General features: G+C 40.6%; 1 protein-coding gene across 1 annotated transcript in view; it reads right to left on the bottom strand.

Moving 5' to 3' along the window:
* The window catches only part of Xkr4 (XK related 4), a 383,550-nt gene that overhangs the window by 7,852 nt on the left and 355,484 nt on the right, over positions 1-20,214 (bottom strand). Inside the window, exon 3 of the mRNA XM_060385926.1 lies at positions 6,340-9,891. Coding sequence (XP_060241909.1) covers positions 8,945-9,891 — 947 coding nt within the window. The 3' untranslated portion in view covers positions 6,340-8,944. The remainder of the gene's footprint in view (positions 1-6,339; positions 9,892-20,214) is intronic.

Raw genomic sequence — 20,214 nt, 5'->3', positions numbered from 1 at the left:
AAGGGCATAAAGGCATTAGCAGGCTGAGCTGTGTGACAGCCTGGGCTATGTCTGTGGGTCCTGGCTCACTGCACTCTTCAGCTCTCTTCACAGAGCTCCTTGCTTCTAATTCAAACAAAGACAATGTTTCACTCCAACCCTTTGAAACAGACGTTGGAAACCTACTCTTTCCCTCATTATGAATAACACATTCGGTGGGTACATGAGAGAAGTTGAGTATTTTAGTGTTTTGAAATCAGGTTTTAAAATGACTTTTTTTTTTTTAACCAGCTGGCTAGTATTCTCTGGTTACAAGGTGATGATCCATTTTTTTTTCTGCCTTGAGGAAATCATAAGGGCTCTATAGAAAGCCACAGGTCAATGTTTAATTGCTGTGTGAACTTCATGGTGCCCAAGACACTCAAATCAAGTGTTGGCTTCCCAGTCACAGCGCTTGAAGGCATTGAGACACTTTGCTAGTTTGTAATAAAAACAGAAATTTCTTACAGTGGTGGAAACTCAAAATGTATTTTCAACACACTTAGGGGTATCTTAGAACTTACTGATAATGAACTAATTTGAAGTAATTAGAAGTGTTGATTGGGTACAACTCCATGCCAGAATGCCACTGCAATAGTTAAATTAAATTACCTTAAACACAACATCTTCATTTGTTCCTATTTGTAACACTTGAAGTAAGAATTTGATTAATTCCATTTTAATGCAAATTAAGCAGTAGAGAAAGAAAGGGCAAACCTGTTTAATTTGGTAGATGGAAGTATAATAAAAACACAAAACCTCCTGTTTTCTGAAACTCTAATAACAGAGTAGGTGGCATGCTTTAATCATATCACAAAAAGAAAGTTTTTTTTTGTTGTACCGTGCTGCTAATATTTACTTATTGTTTTAATTAATTAATTTGATGTAAAATGAGATTTTTGTTCTGCAAGTATTTCATCAGTAACTATATGTGTCTATATGTCTAAAAAAAGTGATAACCTACAGGTGAATGCAATGGTGGTGGCTTGAACCTCTGTGGTCAGGATATAGCATCCCTATTGCTGTTCCTCCCTTATTAAATGTGACCTGGCACCACAGTTAAGTAGTTGCCTCATGTCTGCCACTATGGGCCAAGTACTTATTGGTAGGGCTACAGGAAAGTCCTAGAAAAGCTCATAGTTCTTTACCATTTGAATGTAGCATTATGAATAGATGGCAGTAAGAGAAATGTCAGTGTGCTAGAGCATAACTGTTTAGAGATGAAGCCTGGGAACCAGGTGACCAGCTAAGAACCCACTGTGAGTTGCTGATGTGCATAGCTGGCTGTTTTGTACCTGTAATGACTGCAGTCACTGGGTTGAGCTTGATGAATACATGACCAAGGGAATCAATAAGAGTTTGAATATGTGACACACTGATTATAAAACTCACCTGATATCAGTTGTCCCATCTGTAAATTAATGTGATTTCCTTCAATATTCTGTTAAAGTAACTGACCTCAAATTTAACGTAAGTTCCTCAAGACCTTTTAAAACTACCCTGGGAAGATAAGACACTGCGTTGGCTATGTCATTGAAACTGAACATAGAGAGGGTTTTAAAAACAAACGGCTGGGCTAGAAAAGTGCTCAGCTCATTATCTGCTAAATACTTAGCACTTGTTAAAGCAACATGCACAGTTTCTATATAATGCTTGTTCCTGTGCACTGGCATCAATGGGTGGGATGGCACTTGGTCATATATTTCATTGCCTTTAAGTTAGGAGGGAAGAGAACATGCTAAATGCTTCAAAATTCAGCAAATATTTGATAAACACTTGGTATATTCTTTGAATCTAACTCTTCAATTTGAGACATCATTTCTAGATTAGGTATAATGCTGTAAAAATCTTCTCAAACATTAATTTAGTGACATATAAGCTGTTAAACAAAATTTAGTAAAATATAGCAATGGAAACGAATTAGTTTATAATATGAAAACAATGTCATATCAAAGTCTCTCTTTTCCTCTAAGGAGTTTTGATTAGTTAATTTTCAGTCTGTCTAAATGGATAATAATGGGAGACATGGATAGAATACAAGGAAAAAAGCCTCAGGTTACTTTGAATTTCAGACTTCATTTAGTGCAGGGCAGGGTCATGGAATGGGGACTGCTGTGTAAAAAAAAAAAACAAAAAACAAAAACAAAACAAAAAAAAACACTGACCACCCACAATGAGTGAGACCTGAAGTAGTGTTCAGGTTTTTGTGATAGGGACTTCCACTTCTCACCATTGAAAGGTCTTTTAGATTTTCATTTTGGCAGACATATTTGAGTTTTATGAAGTGTTCCTGGAAAAAACTTGGAACATAAGTCTGTTTTTCCATTTAATTTGCTGAATCAAAAGTAGGCTTTGATGGAATAGCCACTGTTCTCGGAAATCTTCCAGTTGGTAGAAGCTGGGCTTAACTTTCATCTTCATGTTTCTCTAGCTTACCTGTTGTGCCATTGGCAAGCCACTTACCAGCTTTGGGCTGAAGCTGTGCCATCTGAAAATGATGTCACTCACTGGTGGCTGTGAGGGGTAGTGGGATCCCAGCGGTAAGGGTGGTCAGTACAGTGCTAACATATTGTAAATTCCTAATAGTGATATTCTGCCTGATATGGAAGTCAAACAACAAGGAAATCTATATAACCAAAGTAATTCCATATTACATTCAGTGTAATATGGAAGCATTTTAATGAAATTATTAGGCAAGTCAGAAGCAATCAGCATCCTTGAGTAGCAATGCCTGGGGCATGCAGGTTGCTAAGCTTTGCATTTCTGCAACTATTACTACATACAATATAATAAGAGTCTAATCACTGCTTCCTCATGGAATCAAGAGGAAGGGTCAGGTAGACCTGAGGTTATCTAATGCCTTGACCACTCCTTCAGGAGTTTCTTAGCCCCGTGGGTACGTGGCTTCATGCCACTTTTTACATTTGGCTCTCTGGTGTAGTAGCTGCTTGTGAGCTAGCCTAATTGCCACAATTAGTAAAATTAAATGACTCATTACATTTTTATCCAATTCCACCCACATGCTGCAGTTTTACTTTTGAATGGGTAATGATCATGTCGAGAGGCTGTTCATCACAGGAAAGTACGCAGAGTCTTGTTATGGGCCCATTTTCAGGACAGCAACTGAACAAAGCCTTCCAACAGAGAGCTTTGTGGCGGCCTGATGCTACTACAGGAGACTGGGAGAGGAGAAAGGACGTGACCCAGTGGTGTGGTTGAGTAATCTCTCACCTGGATACAGGTTGGGCAATGAGGACTAAAGTGAAATTACCTATTCCTAGTCACTTTCAAAGCATCAAATTTTGGGTAACAGAGGGGTGTCTTAAGCTAAAGCTGGCAGAAGTAACAGCTTTGACTATTTTCAAAAGAGACACCAGATTACTGGTCAAAGGAATGTGAAATGATTTGTGTCCATCACTAAAATTATAACAACGTCCGTGTCAGTCCTGCTGAGTTGTCAGCTTCTGCCTCCCTCATCCGCACAGAATCAGATTCTAAAAGACAGTTGAAACTATTTTTAAAAGAGGCTTTAAGGAATTCTCCTTGGAAACATAAAAATTCAGGCATCTCACGCAAGCTTTATATAGAAACAGTCATGGCTAATGGCAAAGATACGTGGAGAATTCAAGGGAGCATATATTTAGTCTAGAAAGTGGTTCATTAGAATAAATTCACTGGATTTTTGTCTAAACATTGTGTCAGAATTTGCTTCCACTCTAGTGCATTTGAGAGTGACTATCACCTAACACAACTGTGTATAGACATAAAGGTTGTCCTTGGCTTAATCAATGTGTTCAGGGAACTTTGAAGAGACACAAAACTATTCTATTAAGCCACTTAAAAAATGAAATGCTTAAGAATGAAAAGGTTCACTCAAGCCAGGAGCAAGGAATTGCATGTCATATAGGTCTGAACTGTATGGACAGCTGATTTTTTAAAAAGGAATAAATAAAAGGTTCTTGTCTAAAACGTCACATGTCAATAATATGTCACTTCCTATACATTAAACAGCAGAACATACTTCATCTTTTACTCTTTATGTTAGCAACACACCTATAGTGATTTCAAAAAGTCATGGAGATTTAATTCATTTTTAAATTTGTGTGTGTGTATGTATTTGTGTGTGTACTTATATGAGTATCTGTCTGTCTGTGTCTGTGTGTTTATCGTGGGTGTGGAAGGATACATGTGCCATGGTGTGTGTACAGAGGTTAAAGGACAACTTTGTAGAGTTGGATCTCTCTTTACAATATTCCATGAGTTTCAGAGATCAAATTCAGGTCAGGTTTGCATCTTTTTGCAGTATTAGATTTACTGCTGAGCCATCTTACAGGCACAAAACTCTAAAAAGCTATCATCTATCTATCTATCTATCTATCTATCTATCTATCTATCATTTATCTAGCTATTCATCAATCATCTATCCATCAACTATCTATTATCTATCATCAATGATTCTATCTATCATCTATCAATCTATCTAGACTCTGTTTTTATCTATTTATAATCATCTACCTATCATCTATCATTTGATCTGTCTACTTAATGCATACAGGTTTGGCCATGCACATGCCACGACATGTATGTGGGAGTCAGGGGACAACCTGATGGCGTCAGTTCTTCCTTCTACCATATGAGTTCTGAGGATTGAACTATCAGGCTTAGTGGGACCTTGGCCTGCCTGCTAAACTATCTTGCCAGCCCACATCACTTCACTTATGAATAGCAGGGTAAACTGAGTGTTTAGGGATTCACTATCTTACATTTAGCCTCAGATTAGTTATTTTTTAATTTGTCTGTTGATAACACTTGAATTGGAGTATCTCAGCCTCTTGATAAGGGGAATCTTTCATCTGTTGGACTAATAGTATTCTCCACAAATGAATTTTCAAGGAGTATTTAAAAAGGCAGTTCCTGAACTGGACAAGACACAGGTAAGCAGAATAATGTGTGTAGGGAATGTAAAGGACAGAATTTCTTGGGATTCAGACTTTGATAGGCATGGAAAATTGCTTTTCTTCTACATAAATGGAGTCTCAGCATGGTTCATGTATATATATCTGGGTTCTTTAAGTATGAGTTAACTCACAAATGCTAACTAGAGAGGTTTTTGTTTTAAAAAAAATCACCATCCTGTGCAAACATTGAAACTATAATGTAGCAAGTTCATGCCTTTTTTTTCTTTGTCAGGAGATTTTTTTAAAAATTATTTTTAAATTTATTATAATTTATTCACTTTGTATCCCACCCTTGTCCTCTCTCTCTTCCCCTCCCAATTCTGCCATCCCTCCCTCTTCTCTTCCCATGCCTCTCCCTTAGTCCACTGATAGGAAGGTCCTCCTACCCTTCTATTTGACCTTAGCCTATCAGGTCTCATCAGGAATGACTGCATAGTCTTCCTCTGAAGCCTGGTAAGAATACCCCCTTTCCCCAGAGGGAGATGCTCAAAGAGTCAGCCACTGAGTTCATGTCAGAGAAAGTTCCTGTTTCCCTTACTAGGGAACCCACTTGGAGACTAAGCTGCCACAGGCTACATCTGTGCAGGGGTTCTAGGTTATCTCCATGAATGGTCCTTGGAGTATCAGTCACAGAAAAGACCCCTAGGCCCAGATATTTTGGTTCTGTTGCTCTCCTTAGCGAGATGCTATTCCCTCCAGGTCTTTCTATCTCCCTCTTCTTTCATAAGATGCTGAGACTCTTAGCCAAACTTTGGGCAGAGTGCAAGTTCCTGCTTTCATGTGAATTAAAGTGTATTCAAACCCAGGAAGTCTCAGCTCAAGACAAAGAGGCCCTCATTTCCATTAGTATGCTAGCCATTGCTCACCCCCTTTGACCATTTCTAGCTACTTTGTGCAGAGCCTCATGTCATATGAAAATAACATTTTAGGAAGAATGAAAATTGTTCCTTTGTGCATTAATGATGCCTCGTTGAACCCTGCCTTGTGTTTATATTCTACAACAGCCTGATGGCAGTATGTGCTTTCTGGATCAGCAGGGCAAGATTAAGTCCTGCTGGAGTGATATTTTGATTGCTGTTGTTTGCTTTTCTTACATTGGAAAGTCACAACTGTAGCATGTAGATAACTTGTTTCCTTAACAAGAATTCATCATTCACTATCGTCATAATTTTCTCATAAGTCAGGTCTGCGAACATTTGCAGCATTTGGGCAATGACTGGAGAAACGCAAAACTTTCACATCTGTTTGATCACTTACATTACTATCAAGATAGAGCACAGCACAGGACTGCCTATTCCCACAGCTGTTCTAACCCTTAGCATGTCACAGGTGAGATCAAATTGGGAAGTAACTTAGAACTCACGTGATGGAAGAGTGGAGACTCCTTTTGGACTGGTTGGCTGGACACTGTTACAATGTAACTGTTATTCACTCACAGAATCAGAGTTGCAGTCCACCTGGGAAGGTCAGTTCAGAGCGCATCAGTTAGAAGTTGTCTTGGAACTAATGAAGTTCTGCAAACCAGCGAAGTATCTGCCCAAATTCTTGTGATTCCCTTCTACAGGGGAATGGGATGTGTCCACCATTTGGTAGAAGCCGAGGGTCTTCCTGGAGCTTTACTGTGGCAAGGTAATATTTCTTCATTTCAACAAAAGATTAGTGTATTGTAGTGGAAATCTTGCTTGAAGGGTCAAATCATTCAGTATTAGGAAATATGTCTGATAAAAATCGTCTGTCTTAAAAAGTTGCTTTGGGACTTTGTACCAAAAGAAGTCCAAGATTGAGCCCTCTGTCTCTTGCTGTGGATGTCACTTCAGGGTCAAGTCTTTGGACGACACACCCATTTCAGGTGGTGGCTCTCGATATTGACTATTTTAAGTGAATATTTAAATGCAACTGACTTTATTCCTTCTTGTTGTGTGACTTGACTAATCTTTAATATAACAGCTGGGTTAGTATAAAACCAGGCAGGAAAGTTTAAGACATCTTCCACTGTGGTCAGGTTGTTCTAATGGATGGATGAAAGAAATCACATCTTTGATTTCCTGGGAGACATTGGCCAGTCTTCACAAGCCCTTTCTGATTAGGCTACTTCCGTCTTCACTTGATACTCTGATAGCACCCCTGTGCAGGTTCTCGGGGACATCAAATTGCAAAAAGTAAGGTGATCTCGCCAGAGACACGTGTTTTCAATCTGCCGAGGCAAGCTGATGGATTTGTAGACCAGATTCTGACATCCCAAGTGAATACGACATTTAACATATTTTAAATAACTCCAAGTCTATAAAAAAAGCAACGATGCCTATATGTACACCCTATATTTTTATTACAAAAATATTGAAATAATCCATGAGTTATTCCACTCTGCACCAACTATAAAAAAATACTATCAAAGTTTGACCGGCACTTTTAATGCGACAAAAAGCACCATGACCAAGGACACTGAGAACAGAAAGCGGGAATGTTTACTTGCTGTACGGAGGTATTTAAAACTCAGAAGCTTGTAAGAGCATGACTTTACAGATGATTGGAATACAAATCTTAGCTGATGGAGTGGTGAGCCCTCAAGCAGCCCGGGCAGTTCTCTCACAGCATACATGCTGCAGCTGTATGCTCACACTTGCCAAAAGGTGTCCCAGCGTCTCTAGGAGACACGTCACTTTGACCTTGGATGGGAGAGGCTAAGTCTGTACACAGCAGAGAACCTGATTATTCTTCTCTGGTTTGCTCTGTGACACCACTTATTCTCAGTTTGGGGGGATTCCATATCAGTTCTGTGACTGGACAAAGTTTGGCACTAGAAAGACGTGGCATGTGGTTTCCGGAATCACACCTGCCGACCCATGCTCATTCCGCACTTGGAAACAGACCTGGAAACAGCACCTTTTCCTCTCCCATGGCTCTGTGGGTGCATTTCAATTTGAGCTGCACACACCTGAGAATCTGACTCTCGTATCGTCCCTCCCCCAACTGCTCTTTGTATTTTTGCAATTCAACACTGAATCATGATTATTATTTAATTTATATCATGGATTTTGAGCTCCTTGGTCTCATCAAAAGCCATACATGTGCTGCATAGAATTTCTGTCATAAAGGGTGTTCTCAACTGCAAAACCTAAAGTAAAAAACAAATCCTGAAAAGTATAGAAAAAGAATCATTCCATCAATGCTAGTACGAGTGTAAACACTTGAGTCTTGCTGTCCACTCTACAGGCTTTGCCACAGATGCTACTGGCTTACAAATGAGAAAACAATTTATGGAACCTTTCCAAGCATACTGCTTTTTTCCTGGAGTCTGTTGTTAGCTTTGCATCAAGGAAATCACCTAAGCTTATTTATTTTTTTTTTATTTATTTTTAGTTTATGTGTATGGGTGTTTTGCCTGCATATATGTCTATGCACCATGTGTGTGCAGTGCCTGAGGAGGCCAAAACTGGGCACTGTATCTCCTGGAGCTAGAATTTCAGTGAGCTGCCAAGTGGGTGCTGGGAATCAAACCTGGGTCCTCCTGAAGAGCAGTCAGTGCGCTTAACCACTCAGTCATCTTTCCAGCCCCACCTTGACTCTTTTGATAGAGGGCTGGTTGTGGTGATGGTGGTAGTGGTGGTGTGGGAACACATTTATGCAAAATTCAATAAACTCCATCAAAATACCCTAATGATAGAGGCAACATTTTTTCATAATAATTGTACCCTCCAGTGAATGTGCCCCTAGCCTGCGCTGGAGGATTTTGGTAGCAACAGTCATACTAAGCTGGCATTGCCCCTCAAGGCAGAGTAAGGGACTCTCAGCACTGCTGGCTTGAATGGACTCCAGCAGCAGGCAGTCAGCTGATGGAAGATCAAACCATACCATGACAATGTTTGGACTAAGAACATATAGCTCATTGCCCTTCACTTGGATAAGGTGTCATTATTGCCACAGCCCTGCTGTTACCCCTTCATGTGGACATTGTGGCTCCTTCTGTCTTATAAAGTGGTTTCGTATTCCAGCCTCTCCTGAATAAGGGCATCGTCTTTGTACTGCAGCCTTGGAGGAGACGGGGAACATTCAAAGGCTAAAATGGCCTTTCTCAGGCTTCGGTCCAACACGTGTCTCTCCCACGCTGGGTACCTATTCCTGAACAGGTCAATTTTAATGACTGATTCTTCAATCCGTGGTGGTCGAGATGATGGCGTGGGTGGCGCAGTTGGTCTCACCTGAAACACAGGTACACATCCATCCCGTTCTGCAAATTTCTGATCGCGGTCACTGGCAACACTGCGGTTGTTGGAAATGGACCGCAGTGTGCTGGTGGCCACTTCCGGAGGCAGAGAGAAGGCAGCGGCAGGGTCGTCACAAGCACAACTCGGTGACTGCCCAAATCGGGGCCCATTGGGATGGAAGAAGGCATAGTACATCAGCATAAAAACAACACCTGTTAGAAAGCTGCTGAAAACCACGCACAGTGCAGGGATGGCAAACGCATCCGCAATCTGGGGAGCTTTGTAGAGGTACCAGAGTGCACTCAAGGCTGTGTTTTCCAAAAGGATTACAAAATAGTAAATGAACAGCCTGCAGCGTGTCCTGCCTTCCTTGACATTGAACCAACTGAAGATGTAAATGATGCCCACCACCATGTCGAATACAATCTCTTCCCATTTGGTGATACAGAACTCGGTCTCACAGTGGACAATCCAGAAGGTCATGACACACCAGTGGAGGACAATGAATATTCCAAAGTACAGCTGGAAAACAGAGGCAAAGAGGGCGAATGTGATGACCCTGGCGGCGATGGTGAAGAAATGCCAGCAGAACTGGATGATGACGGCCATGTAGCTGATGGGCTTTTTGTCATCTCGGGAGTCCCGAAGAGCCTTCTGGTAGGAGGCTAGGGCCCAAGCCAAGGACACGAGGGAGGCTGCTGCTGTGAAACCTACAAAGGCAAACAGGAAGAAATCTGTCAAAAGCGTGAGGCAGTGATGATGTAGGAAGTCAAGTCACATGGGCCTGGCGGCTTGGGACAGACTAGCTCAAGCACAGCAGAGCCTATTAAACTTCTTTGGGTTTTAACTAAGGTAAACAACCACATGGAAATCCTAGTAAGTGACCTCTATAAAGTGACAAACGTCCTGAAAAGTCTGAGTTAAAGGGAACACAAAGCCAGCACAAGTCCTGAGATCTGGAAATCTGGTGGGACTAGCTGACAGTGTGTTTGTATTAGCTGACCAAGGGCCCTGCTCTCTTTAGCAGGAGGGAAATGGCCGTGTGCTAGAGGTTGAGAACTGGCCATCGCTTTGGCTTGAAAAAGTATAGACCAGTGTCTTTGTTTAAAAGTGCTGATCGCCAACCTTCCTGCCAGCTTGGGGGTTCTTTCTGTGCTTAGAAGGGACAGAAATGAAAGAAAACAGACAGACTAGCTTGCTTTCTTGCTTCCAAGATGAGAATAATGTAACGTTTTCCCAAAGGCAGATACTCCTTCTTTATGTTAAAGACCAGCGTCCATGGAACAAGTTTGTCTTATGACACCTGCTGTGCTGTTCCTCTTTTCTTTTTTCTGCTGTTCCTCTTAATGTCATCTAGCACGCTCCTCGCACACTTGCACCTGCTTACTGCCTTCTCCTTGAAGGAAGAAATGTCTGTCATTTTCCTCAGGTTTTCATAAATTAAAAATCATACAAAAATCAGTTTTTAGCCACTTTTCATAATTTTAGCCACTTTTCATCAGCTCCACTTGGCTAGTTTTTTGTACAAAAGCAGGATCTTTCTAACGTTTTCCCATACTGTCTCTCTTCACTGTGGCTCAAAATTCGTGTGTATGGTTGAGATGTGGACAAAGTTAACCCTAAAGCACAAAGCCTCACAGGAGAGACTTTTGGAGAATTGTGTCTTGACAGTCTGCATGGCAGCTGGCTTGCTTCAGGAGCAATGACAAACTTTTCCTAGACTGAAAACGTCTCATGGCTTATAAAGTTCACCTGATTTTTCCCTCACCAGACCTGTCACTAATCATGGGTGGACTGCAACATAGTTTCTCTTCTTTGGAAACAATACAAAGTATGGAATTGGCACTTAAAAATACTTTTATTGTTGAAACGTTGCTTTCTCTCACTCACGAGAAACGAATTTTTGAACTATGACAGAAAAGAGTAAATGGAAAACGCCCCACCGAACTCCTGTAATCACTTCTTACCTTTTCAATCAAGGCAAATGCCCCCAAATATTTATAAAAGAGTTTCTTGTAGTCACTTCTCACCCTCCTCCAAATGAATGAAGCAGAAAATCTGTTCATTTTTGTGGACACTGGGACTTTCAGAATTTTTTTTAGTCAGCACACACAAGCTAATTGTTAGAAGTCTTAGTCAGCCATGAATGATCACAGATCACTACACAAAGTAGTTTACCATAGTTCCATTTCTTTGCATTGGAAAACATCAATTACAGGACATTCAGGAATGAAGAGAAGGAAGAGTTATAAAAAACAGAGAAATGAGAGGATGGGAAATAATAAGGTGACAAGATCCATAATGTGACCAACATACTTATGAGGGATTTGTGATCAAAGAACAAATATTGTGCCATTTTAATCTCAGCATCTGTACTGCCCCACCTTGGAGCTGCTCATCTTCTCTCTTTATCTGCACTGCTGCAGAATGACATCCCGAGTCACCTTTTTTTGAGACAGCCACACATGGGCTAGCCTCAAGTTCCCAGTCCTCCTGCTCATTCCCGAGCACTGGGGTTACTGTATGCTGCAAGAAACTTCTTGACTAGATTGTACCCTATATTTTTCTGGCGGGTCCTGAGCATTTGATGTACTGTGAAGCCATTGTCTCTTTCCATGTTCTAGCTTTCTTCAAAAGGTGCTCAAGTGCAGAACATCTGAGACAGCCAATTGCCTATGGCCAGGCTTCTGCAGACCAAAGAACCCTTTGACCTGATCAGGAAAGTCGTTACTCATGTCTGTTCTCTAAAGCTTTGAAGCCCAAAAGAAAAAAAAAATCTTAAAAGCTCCTAAATCTCCAAGTTTTGGTGTGCTTACATGACACTTCAGGTGGAAAGCTTTCCATCTGGCCTCATGGAATGGGTCATAGTCAAGATGCAGGTACACTAAAAATATTGTGTAAAGGGACCCTCAGAGCATGCGTACAATGCTTATAGAAAACAAATGAACTTGGTTTGACTTGAATCTCATGTTAAAAAATGTATAAACATGTCTAAACAAATATTCTGAATTTCTGCACCATAATTCAAAATTTGAAACACTTCTGGTCTTAACTCTTTTAGATGAAGTCTCTAATATGTAAGCACTCAGTATCATAAAGTTACCTGTTGTCAAATGTAAACACAGAGATAATTAATTGCTTCCAAGATTTCCTGTAATCCCCACGAGCAATTCTGCCCGTGTGACACACTGGGGATTGGAGATAACAGGCTGGAAGTACAAAAGGGAACACTTTGACTTGCTTTGATGTCTGCATGCATGACTTAGGTGTACTGGAGAGGTATTCATGCCAATCTTGACTCTTTGTATTTTTTCCAGTTGATTAATTGATTATTTTTTCTTTTCTTTTAAAATATGTGCTCTTGATTAAATTAGAATTAAATCACTTTCTCTGATTTCCTCCCTCCCTTGAGCCCTCTCATGACTTTCCCACTCTCAAGGTGATAGACCTTTTCATTATTATTACATTCCTATATATGTATGTGTGTGTATGAATAAATATACACTTCTCCATTTAGCATTAAACTATTACAAGAGAAATACAGATCTAAATAGAAGTTCAAGTCCATTTTAGAGTTAAGCTCCCTAGTGTTAACTTCTTTTTTTTTTTTAAGAGCGCCTTTAATAATCCAATTTCATTTCTTACAAATTGCAATAGAGCAGATATAAATTCACACCTGCCATGGTGTGCTTAGAGTATAAGCTCTTTATGCAAATAACACCAGCTTGGTTGTTTGCAGTGCTTAAGTAGATTCCCCTGCAACCTCTTACTCCCCCCCCCCCCGTCCAGTTGCATGGGTTGTAAGTACATAAGTGCATACTTACACAGTAGGGCTATTTCTTCCATCATCACAGTAAAACTATCACCTTCAGCCAATGCAATATTAATACAGCACCTTTTACTAAGCTACCATCAGTTTTCTGCCTTTGTCAAATGACCTTAAGGAGTACCATTCCAGCTGTGCCTCACCAGTACAGAGTTGAACGGAGGGTAAGGTTTTATATTCTGCAGCGCCCTTTGTTTAGTTTTTTTTAACCTGGACTGTTTTGCCAGCCTTTCTTTGCCTTATCGTGATGTTGGTGTATTTTGAAGAACACAGTACTTCAAAAAAGGAAAGCTGCATTCCTCATTTGAAGTTAACTTTTTCTTTCCTTATGATTACATTTGGGTTATATGTTCTAGGCAGGAATACATAAAAAATATTGAACAATACAATTTTTCCACGTTAAATATTAAACTGTAAAAATTCTTTCTACAGTCTCTGTGTGTTTTATTTCCAGGTAAGGAATGACACATATTTCTTATGAAAACCTTATTCTAGTGGTTAAAAACAGCCGGAGGGAGCCTAAGGGGGTTAATTTATTTCTTACTGTGTTAAGCTAGAGATAAGAGCCAGCTCAACACTGATCTCATTTTATAGAAAAGAACTTGAGTTCTACTTTAACAGGTCAAATGGTTATTTCTTCCACCTTAATCCACCTTAAAGCTAACTCTGGCTTTCTTAAGACTAGACTTTGTTGGCTATATCATTTTTCTCTGTATTCTGTTCTTCTATAACAAGCTATTTTCCTGGGTCTCCATCTTCTTAAGAAACAACACTCACTACATTCTCACTTCTTTATCTCAGACATGCTTCCTGCTGCTTTTGTCTTTCTGTTTTTCTGCTGCTCTTTGAGCTACTGACATTGCTTAGGAAGCAGCCCTGGCCTTTTCCCTTTCCAGGCTGAATCGTTCCATACCTTACTATGCCGCAAATTTCACTCTCATCCTGACCACACTCCTTTCTAAACTCTGGAGCCATGTCTGTTTATGTGAGGTTTCTCCTGGAAACAGCCTGGCCCTTTGGTGACAACATTTGCTTTCTCTTGGAAAGAACATAACTTCCCCCTTTATCCTCCCTGCTGTTCATCTAACATTATTCTCAGAATGAGAGAGAACATGAATTAGGCAAGGCAGGGTGCTGCAGTTCTAAGAATGGGGTTTATATGCAGCCTGAGTGAAATGTCATGTTGCAAAGCCACCCAAATCCATGTGTTCTGACGCACTCCTGAGCGTTCAGTCAGGCTCTGTCCACAGGATCTGGGAGCTTTACTTCTTATTGTGTTGCAGTCTGGCTGCCCGTCTGACTGAACAAAATGACCATGAGGATGGAATGGCAGTTAACTCTATCATTCAAAGTTGGTAGACTCTTCTTTTTATGGTTGTTGGCCTAGCCTTTAACGGCTGAGCCATCCAACAAGGACATTTGCTCAACCATGTTTGTAGCAGCTTTATTCATAATAGCCAGAAGCTGGAAACAACCCAGAGGTCCCTCAACTGAGGAACAGATACAGAAATCGTGGTACAGTTACACAATTTAATACTACTCAGCAGTTAAAAACAGGGAAATCATGAAATTTTGCAGGCAAAATGGTGGGAACTAGAAAAGATCATCTGAGTGAGGTATTCCAGAAGCAGAAAGACACACATGGTATATACTCACATATAAGTGGATATTAGACATAGAATATAAGATAAACATACTAAAATCTGTACACCTAAAGAAGCTAATCAAGAAGGAGGACCCTGGGTAAGATGATCAATCCTCACTCAGAAAGACAAATGGAACAGACATCAGAAGAGGTAGAAAACAGGAAACAGGACAGGAGGCTACCACAGAGGGCCTCTGAAAGACTATCCATCAGGGTATCAAAGCAGATGCTGAGACTTAAAGCCAAACTTTGGGCTGAGTACATGGAATCTTATGAAAGAAGGGGGAGACAGAAAGACCTGGAGGGGACAGGAGCTCCACAAGGAGAGCAACAGAACCAAAAAATCTGGGCAGATGTCTTCTGAAACTGGTACTCCAACCAAGTACCATGCATGGAGATAACCTAGAACCCCTGCACAGATGTAGCCCATGGCAGCTCAGTCTCCAAGCGGGTTCCCTAGTAATGGGAACAGGGACTGTCTCTGACATGAACTCAGTGGCTGGCTCTTTGATCACCTCCTCTTGAGTGGGGAGCAGACTTACCAGGCCACAGAGGAAGACAATGCAGCCAGTCCTTATGAGACCTGATAAGCTAGGGTCATAGGAAACGGGAGGAGGGCCTCCCCTATCAGTGGACTTGGGGAGGGGCATGGAAGGAGATGAGGAAGGAAGGGAGGGATTGGGAGGGGCTGAGGGAGGGGACTAAAGCTGGGCTACAAAGTGAATAAACTGTAATTAATAACAAAAAAAGAAATAGAAAAATAAAACAAAGTTGGTAGACATAGCCAGCAGATAGATTGATGATATTTAGTTAATAGGCAGATGGTAAATATTCTTCCCTTTGGATTAGAATTGTAAACGACATAACAACCTTGCAGATACTGCATGCTAAGTGTTTTTGTTTCAGATCTCTAGGCTAAGAGAGGGTTGTTTGGAGCCTCCAATTTGTGCTTTTAACACTGAAGGCAGAGCTTAGTAAGCAATAAGCAAGTCCCCAGAAACTGTTTAAGAAGTCTGTTTAGTTTCAATGAAGAGTTTTCAGTTAACTATAACAGCAACTCCTTTGTGAGCCAGTGACTCAATGAGCTGATCTTGTCCCTGCCAGGTACTGTAAGTGCAGTGCAGTTGTACATCCCTTCTGTCTTTCCCTTTGCTTCTTACAATGTCTTTTCCCATGTTTCTGCCCTTTTTCTTCTTTCCTTCTCTTGTCTTCCTTCCATTTCTTGGTCTTTCCTCCCTTTCCTTGATTATACTCTTACTGTTCTTTCCTCCTGTTTCGTGATGCTATTGAACATAACTTGGAATTGAGTTATTTAAAAAGTAAGTGATTTTTATTAGTGAAGTAAGTTTTAATGTTGCCCATTGCTAACCTCAAAGTTGTTCTCAAACTTAAACTTAAAAAGTAATTTACTAAAATTCTGTGTAATGGTTGGTTGGAGTTTGACCCTTAAAGTTCATGTGTTTGAACTCTGGTTCTCACTGTGTTTTTGGTCAAATGGTGGAAACTTTAAGACGGGGGACTGGTTTGGAGGTTATGAGGGCTCTGTCTTCATGAATAGATTAATTACTTTTCTTGGGGATATGTCAGGTATCTTCCACCAAAATGAATTGTGAGTCTAGCATGACTCCAAATGCATTTTGTTATGAGCACATATATCCCTGCCACAGTGATGCTGTCTGCCTTTAGGCTTTCTCCCAAAGAAGGCTGTTTGAAGGGCTGATCTATCATTTTTCCCTGAGGACCTGATGTTTGCGGGGAAAGGAACACAAATCCTTTACTAAAATCTGGAACATGCTTGACAGTGCCAGCATTGTCTGGGACCACAGCCTTGGGTGAACTGTGGCTTAAGAACTCAAGAACCCAACTCTTCCCACCTGTAATGGGCTATGGTTGCCAGTCCAGGGCCACTGTGTACTGAGTCTGTAATGTCCTTGAGACACTGTGTTTCCCTTGTGTAACATTGTTTGGTTAGCTTCTTGCTCACTGCTTCCCATTGTGTGATTGTTTCTGTTGGCTTTGACTCATTTTCTCTTTCAGGAAAAAATGTATATAAGATGTTGTACTTCTTTTTTTTTTTTTTTTTTTTTTTTTTCAATGCAGTTTATTCAGGAACATTGAACAATCCTCGGACCCCGGGGAAAAAGGTATCGGACGGGTCTGATGCTCTTTGGGTGGATGACACCTAAATGAACATCTGTACAAAGTCCCAATTTATTTCTAATATCAGAGATCAGAACTTTACTCTTGCCTGATGTTGTACTTCTTAATGAGCTTTTTAAAGCATAACTTGTGCAAGACCTCCCAACCCCAACTTTCCAATCTTTTATTATTATTATTTTTTAATTTTCTCATCTCCTGACCACCTCCCTATTAGGACCCTGCCACTGAAGAATGATCTGCTAGTGCATGTCAGAAAGCAGATGTTCTTATCCTGTTCTTTTTGAACCCCAAAACAAAACAAAACCAATCATCTACTTTTTATAAAGAATGCAGCTTCAAGTATATTACTACAACAAGAGAAAATGAAAGAAGAAAGATTTCTGTAGTAATTTTTCTTCCTGTGGCCCAACGATATTCAATGGCTTTCCTCCACATTTTGGTCTGCTTTCAAGCTTTCCCGAAAAAGGACACAGTACTGTCAACCTTTGCTTTTTTATCCCATGTAACCTGTGCTCATAGAATCTTCCTCTGATTTGTATCTACACCCATCTTCAGTGGGGAGTGCAGGAAATTATTTATATTAGGATTTGGAATGATGACAGTTTGGGCCGGAGATGGCTCAGCAGTTAAGAATGCTGGTTGTTCTTCCAGAGGATCTATGTTCAGTTGCCAGCACCCACATGACAGCTCACAACTGCCTGTAAATCTTGTTCCAGGGAATCTGACACCCTTACACAGACATATATACATTCAACACACCAATGTACATAAAATATAAAATAAATTCAGAAAATGATGAAAGTTTCAATTGTGACTGACAGAGATGGTGAGTTGCTGGCAAAGCCTTATCATCATAACGTAAACATTTCCTCTGGGAAAGAATGAATACAGGGCTGAGACTGGGGAATGCAATTGAATGTCCCTTGACTTTGTAGCTTCTAGACTATGAAGGAGTCATTTCTCCCTTTTAAATGCAAATTGGCTCTTTTCACAGGTGTGTTTCCATGTCAGGTGCCTGCCCTATGCAGAATGCTTAGTCCAGTTTATAGTTATCTTTTGTGTGTTTGTTTAATTACTGTGTTTCTTGCTGGAGGAAGCTTTAGGCAAATGTAACAATATCTTGCTTACTAATTAATTCTATAGCCCTCAATGCACTATGCTGTGGCTGACACTTGAGAATTGGAAGGAGTGATCTAGGGAGGCAAAGAAAGTGTACTCCAACTGCAAATCCAGAACCACAGAGGGCATGAGATGTTCAGAAGGGTTGCACAGTTCTACCTTGATTCCTATTCTGCTCTTTTGCAATTTCAATTTGGGTGGCAAATTTAAAAAACATGAGGAAGAAAATCTGTCACTTTGTGGTCTGTATGTAAACTAAGTTCCTAGAAATTCCAAGAGGCTGCTCATAGGAGAGACAGCCTAATTCCCTAGAAGTAGGAGGTGCAAGGGAATTGAATCAAGTGCTCAGAACTTGATTTTTCAACAAAGGGAACGGACCTCTCTCTCTCCCCCACTCAGGGAAGAAGAGTGCCCAACCTTCTCTAGCACCAGGGAAGCCAAAAGTTGTGGTGTCAGTCATCTGGTCACCAGCTGGTTTATAACTGGACTGTGGGTAGTAATAAACAAGCAACCAAACAAAAAATCCACAGCCTTTCGAAAGATGTTGCTGTGAAAAAGTCCAAACATACACAGAAACAGGATGATACCAGCATTGCCTTCCCATGGGATTAGTTAAAGGCTGTTATAAAGCTCTGAATACTTTCTCCTCCTTATGGCAGGGCTGAGCTAACTCACTGCCCCATTGCAGAGGTGCATCCTGGCACTGATGCTTGGTAAGAAACTTTACGTTTTCCCTGGAGTGTTTGCAGCTCACAATCACAAGGAATGAGCATTTGTTGCTCTGTGTACATGCTCAGGTGTGAGTATGAAGCCAACCTACATTTTTTTTTTTTTTTTTTTTGTCCAGTTTAAAATCCTAGGGTAACTTTCAGAGGCAAGTATGATTTTGTAAACAGAGAAACCAAAGATGAAAGGCGGGCCAAGTCACTTCTCAGAGCTCCTGATAGCAGGAGTCCAAAGCTGTCACCACACATAGGTCGGAGTGGTTAAGATCTGACACAGATAATGGCACTGAGTTCTAGACTCACTCTCATAATCAAGACGTGTGGACTATCCTCATGGGAACTGCTGTTAATGCCACGTTCGTAGGAATCAGATATCTAATGGGTCCAAATCTGTTTGCTAGTCAGCCCACAGCGGCCATGTTTGTACCTGGCTAAAGGTCCCCACTTGGAATTCTTTTCATGAAAAAGATCAAAAGCACAGGCTGCAGGGAAGAAAGTTTTCTTTTCTCTTTGTGCCTTTTGATTTGTTAAAACAGCTCATTTAGTCTTCTTGGATTTTCATTGGAGGGAAAATACCGTCCAATCTAAGTTGAAATGTGTGGTCTAGTAGTGGGAGGTCACAGAATGAATGTCCAGAACCAGAATGGTGTCCAATTGCTTTGACATGGTTAGAGCATGCCTTGGAGTTGCAAGCAGAGTGTCAATTCCCCTTGTTAACTGGAGGATAATGAGACAAAGCTTTCTGCTCCCCAACCTTTGCTGGGTCCAGTAACAGTACAGGAAATAATTCAGTGCTCGAGGGGTGTAAGACTTTCCCACTCTGTGTACACAGAAGCCTATTTAATCTTTATTTTAAACCTTGCGACAGCTCTGATTAAAATAGTTAAGTGTTCTGCTTAGTTTTGCTAGGGATACACACGCACTGTGTATTCCATCTCGGGATTTCACCTCTCTGAAGAGCAAACTGTAAGGCTGCAGAAATGATAGGGCAATACCACACCAGAGTCCTCCTGTGTGTTAATGGGAAAAGAAGTTGAAGAAGCTTGTGGGAAAAAGCAAGGTGTCTTCTTTCTCCCTCAAAGCGTGAAAACTCATTTCCCTTGCATAAACTCTAAGAAACATTTTAGAGTCTAGATGAGTAGTTTGGGCTTCGTCAGACACATGGTTCTCTGTCCTGACTGTTCGAGTTAATAGTGAAAGAAAAGACACAGATGATACATGCATGAGAAAAGAGGCAGTGACTTTGGTGCAACACACATGCTTTAGTTTTGTGCCTTCTCATCTAATGTTTGGGCATGTGTTGATGAGCAAGGACAGTATTGGCAGATTTTAAAAAAAGTTATCTATCCATCCATCCATCTCTCTTTCTATCTATCTATTTATCTATGTATGTATTTATTTTTGAGACAATGTTTTCCTGGATAGCCTTGGTATGTGCCGAAGAGCAAGGACAGTATTTGCAGATTTTTAAAAACGTCTATTTACTTATCTATCTATCTATCTATCTATCTATCTATCTATCTATCTATTTTTGAAACATGGTGTCTCTGCATAGACT

This window comes from Meriones unguiculatus, chromosome 6, assembly GCF_030254825.1.
Source record: "Meriones unguiculatus strain TT.TT164.6M chromosome 6, Bangor_MerUng_6.1, whole genome shotgun sequence".
Classification (NCBI taxonomy): Eukaryota; Metazoa; Chordata; class Mammalia; order Rodentia; family Muridae; genus Meriones; species Meriones unguiculatus.
Note: the sequence above shows the minus strand (reverse complement) of the source record. Positions and strands in the feature narration are given on the sequence as shown.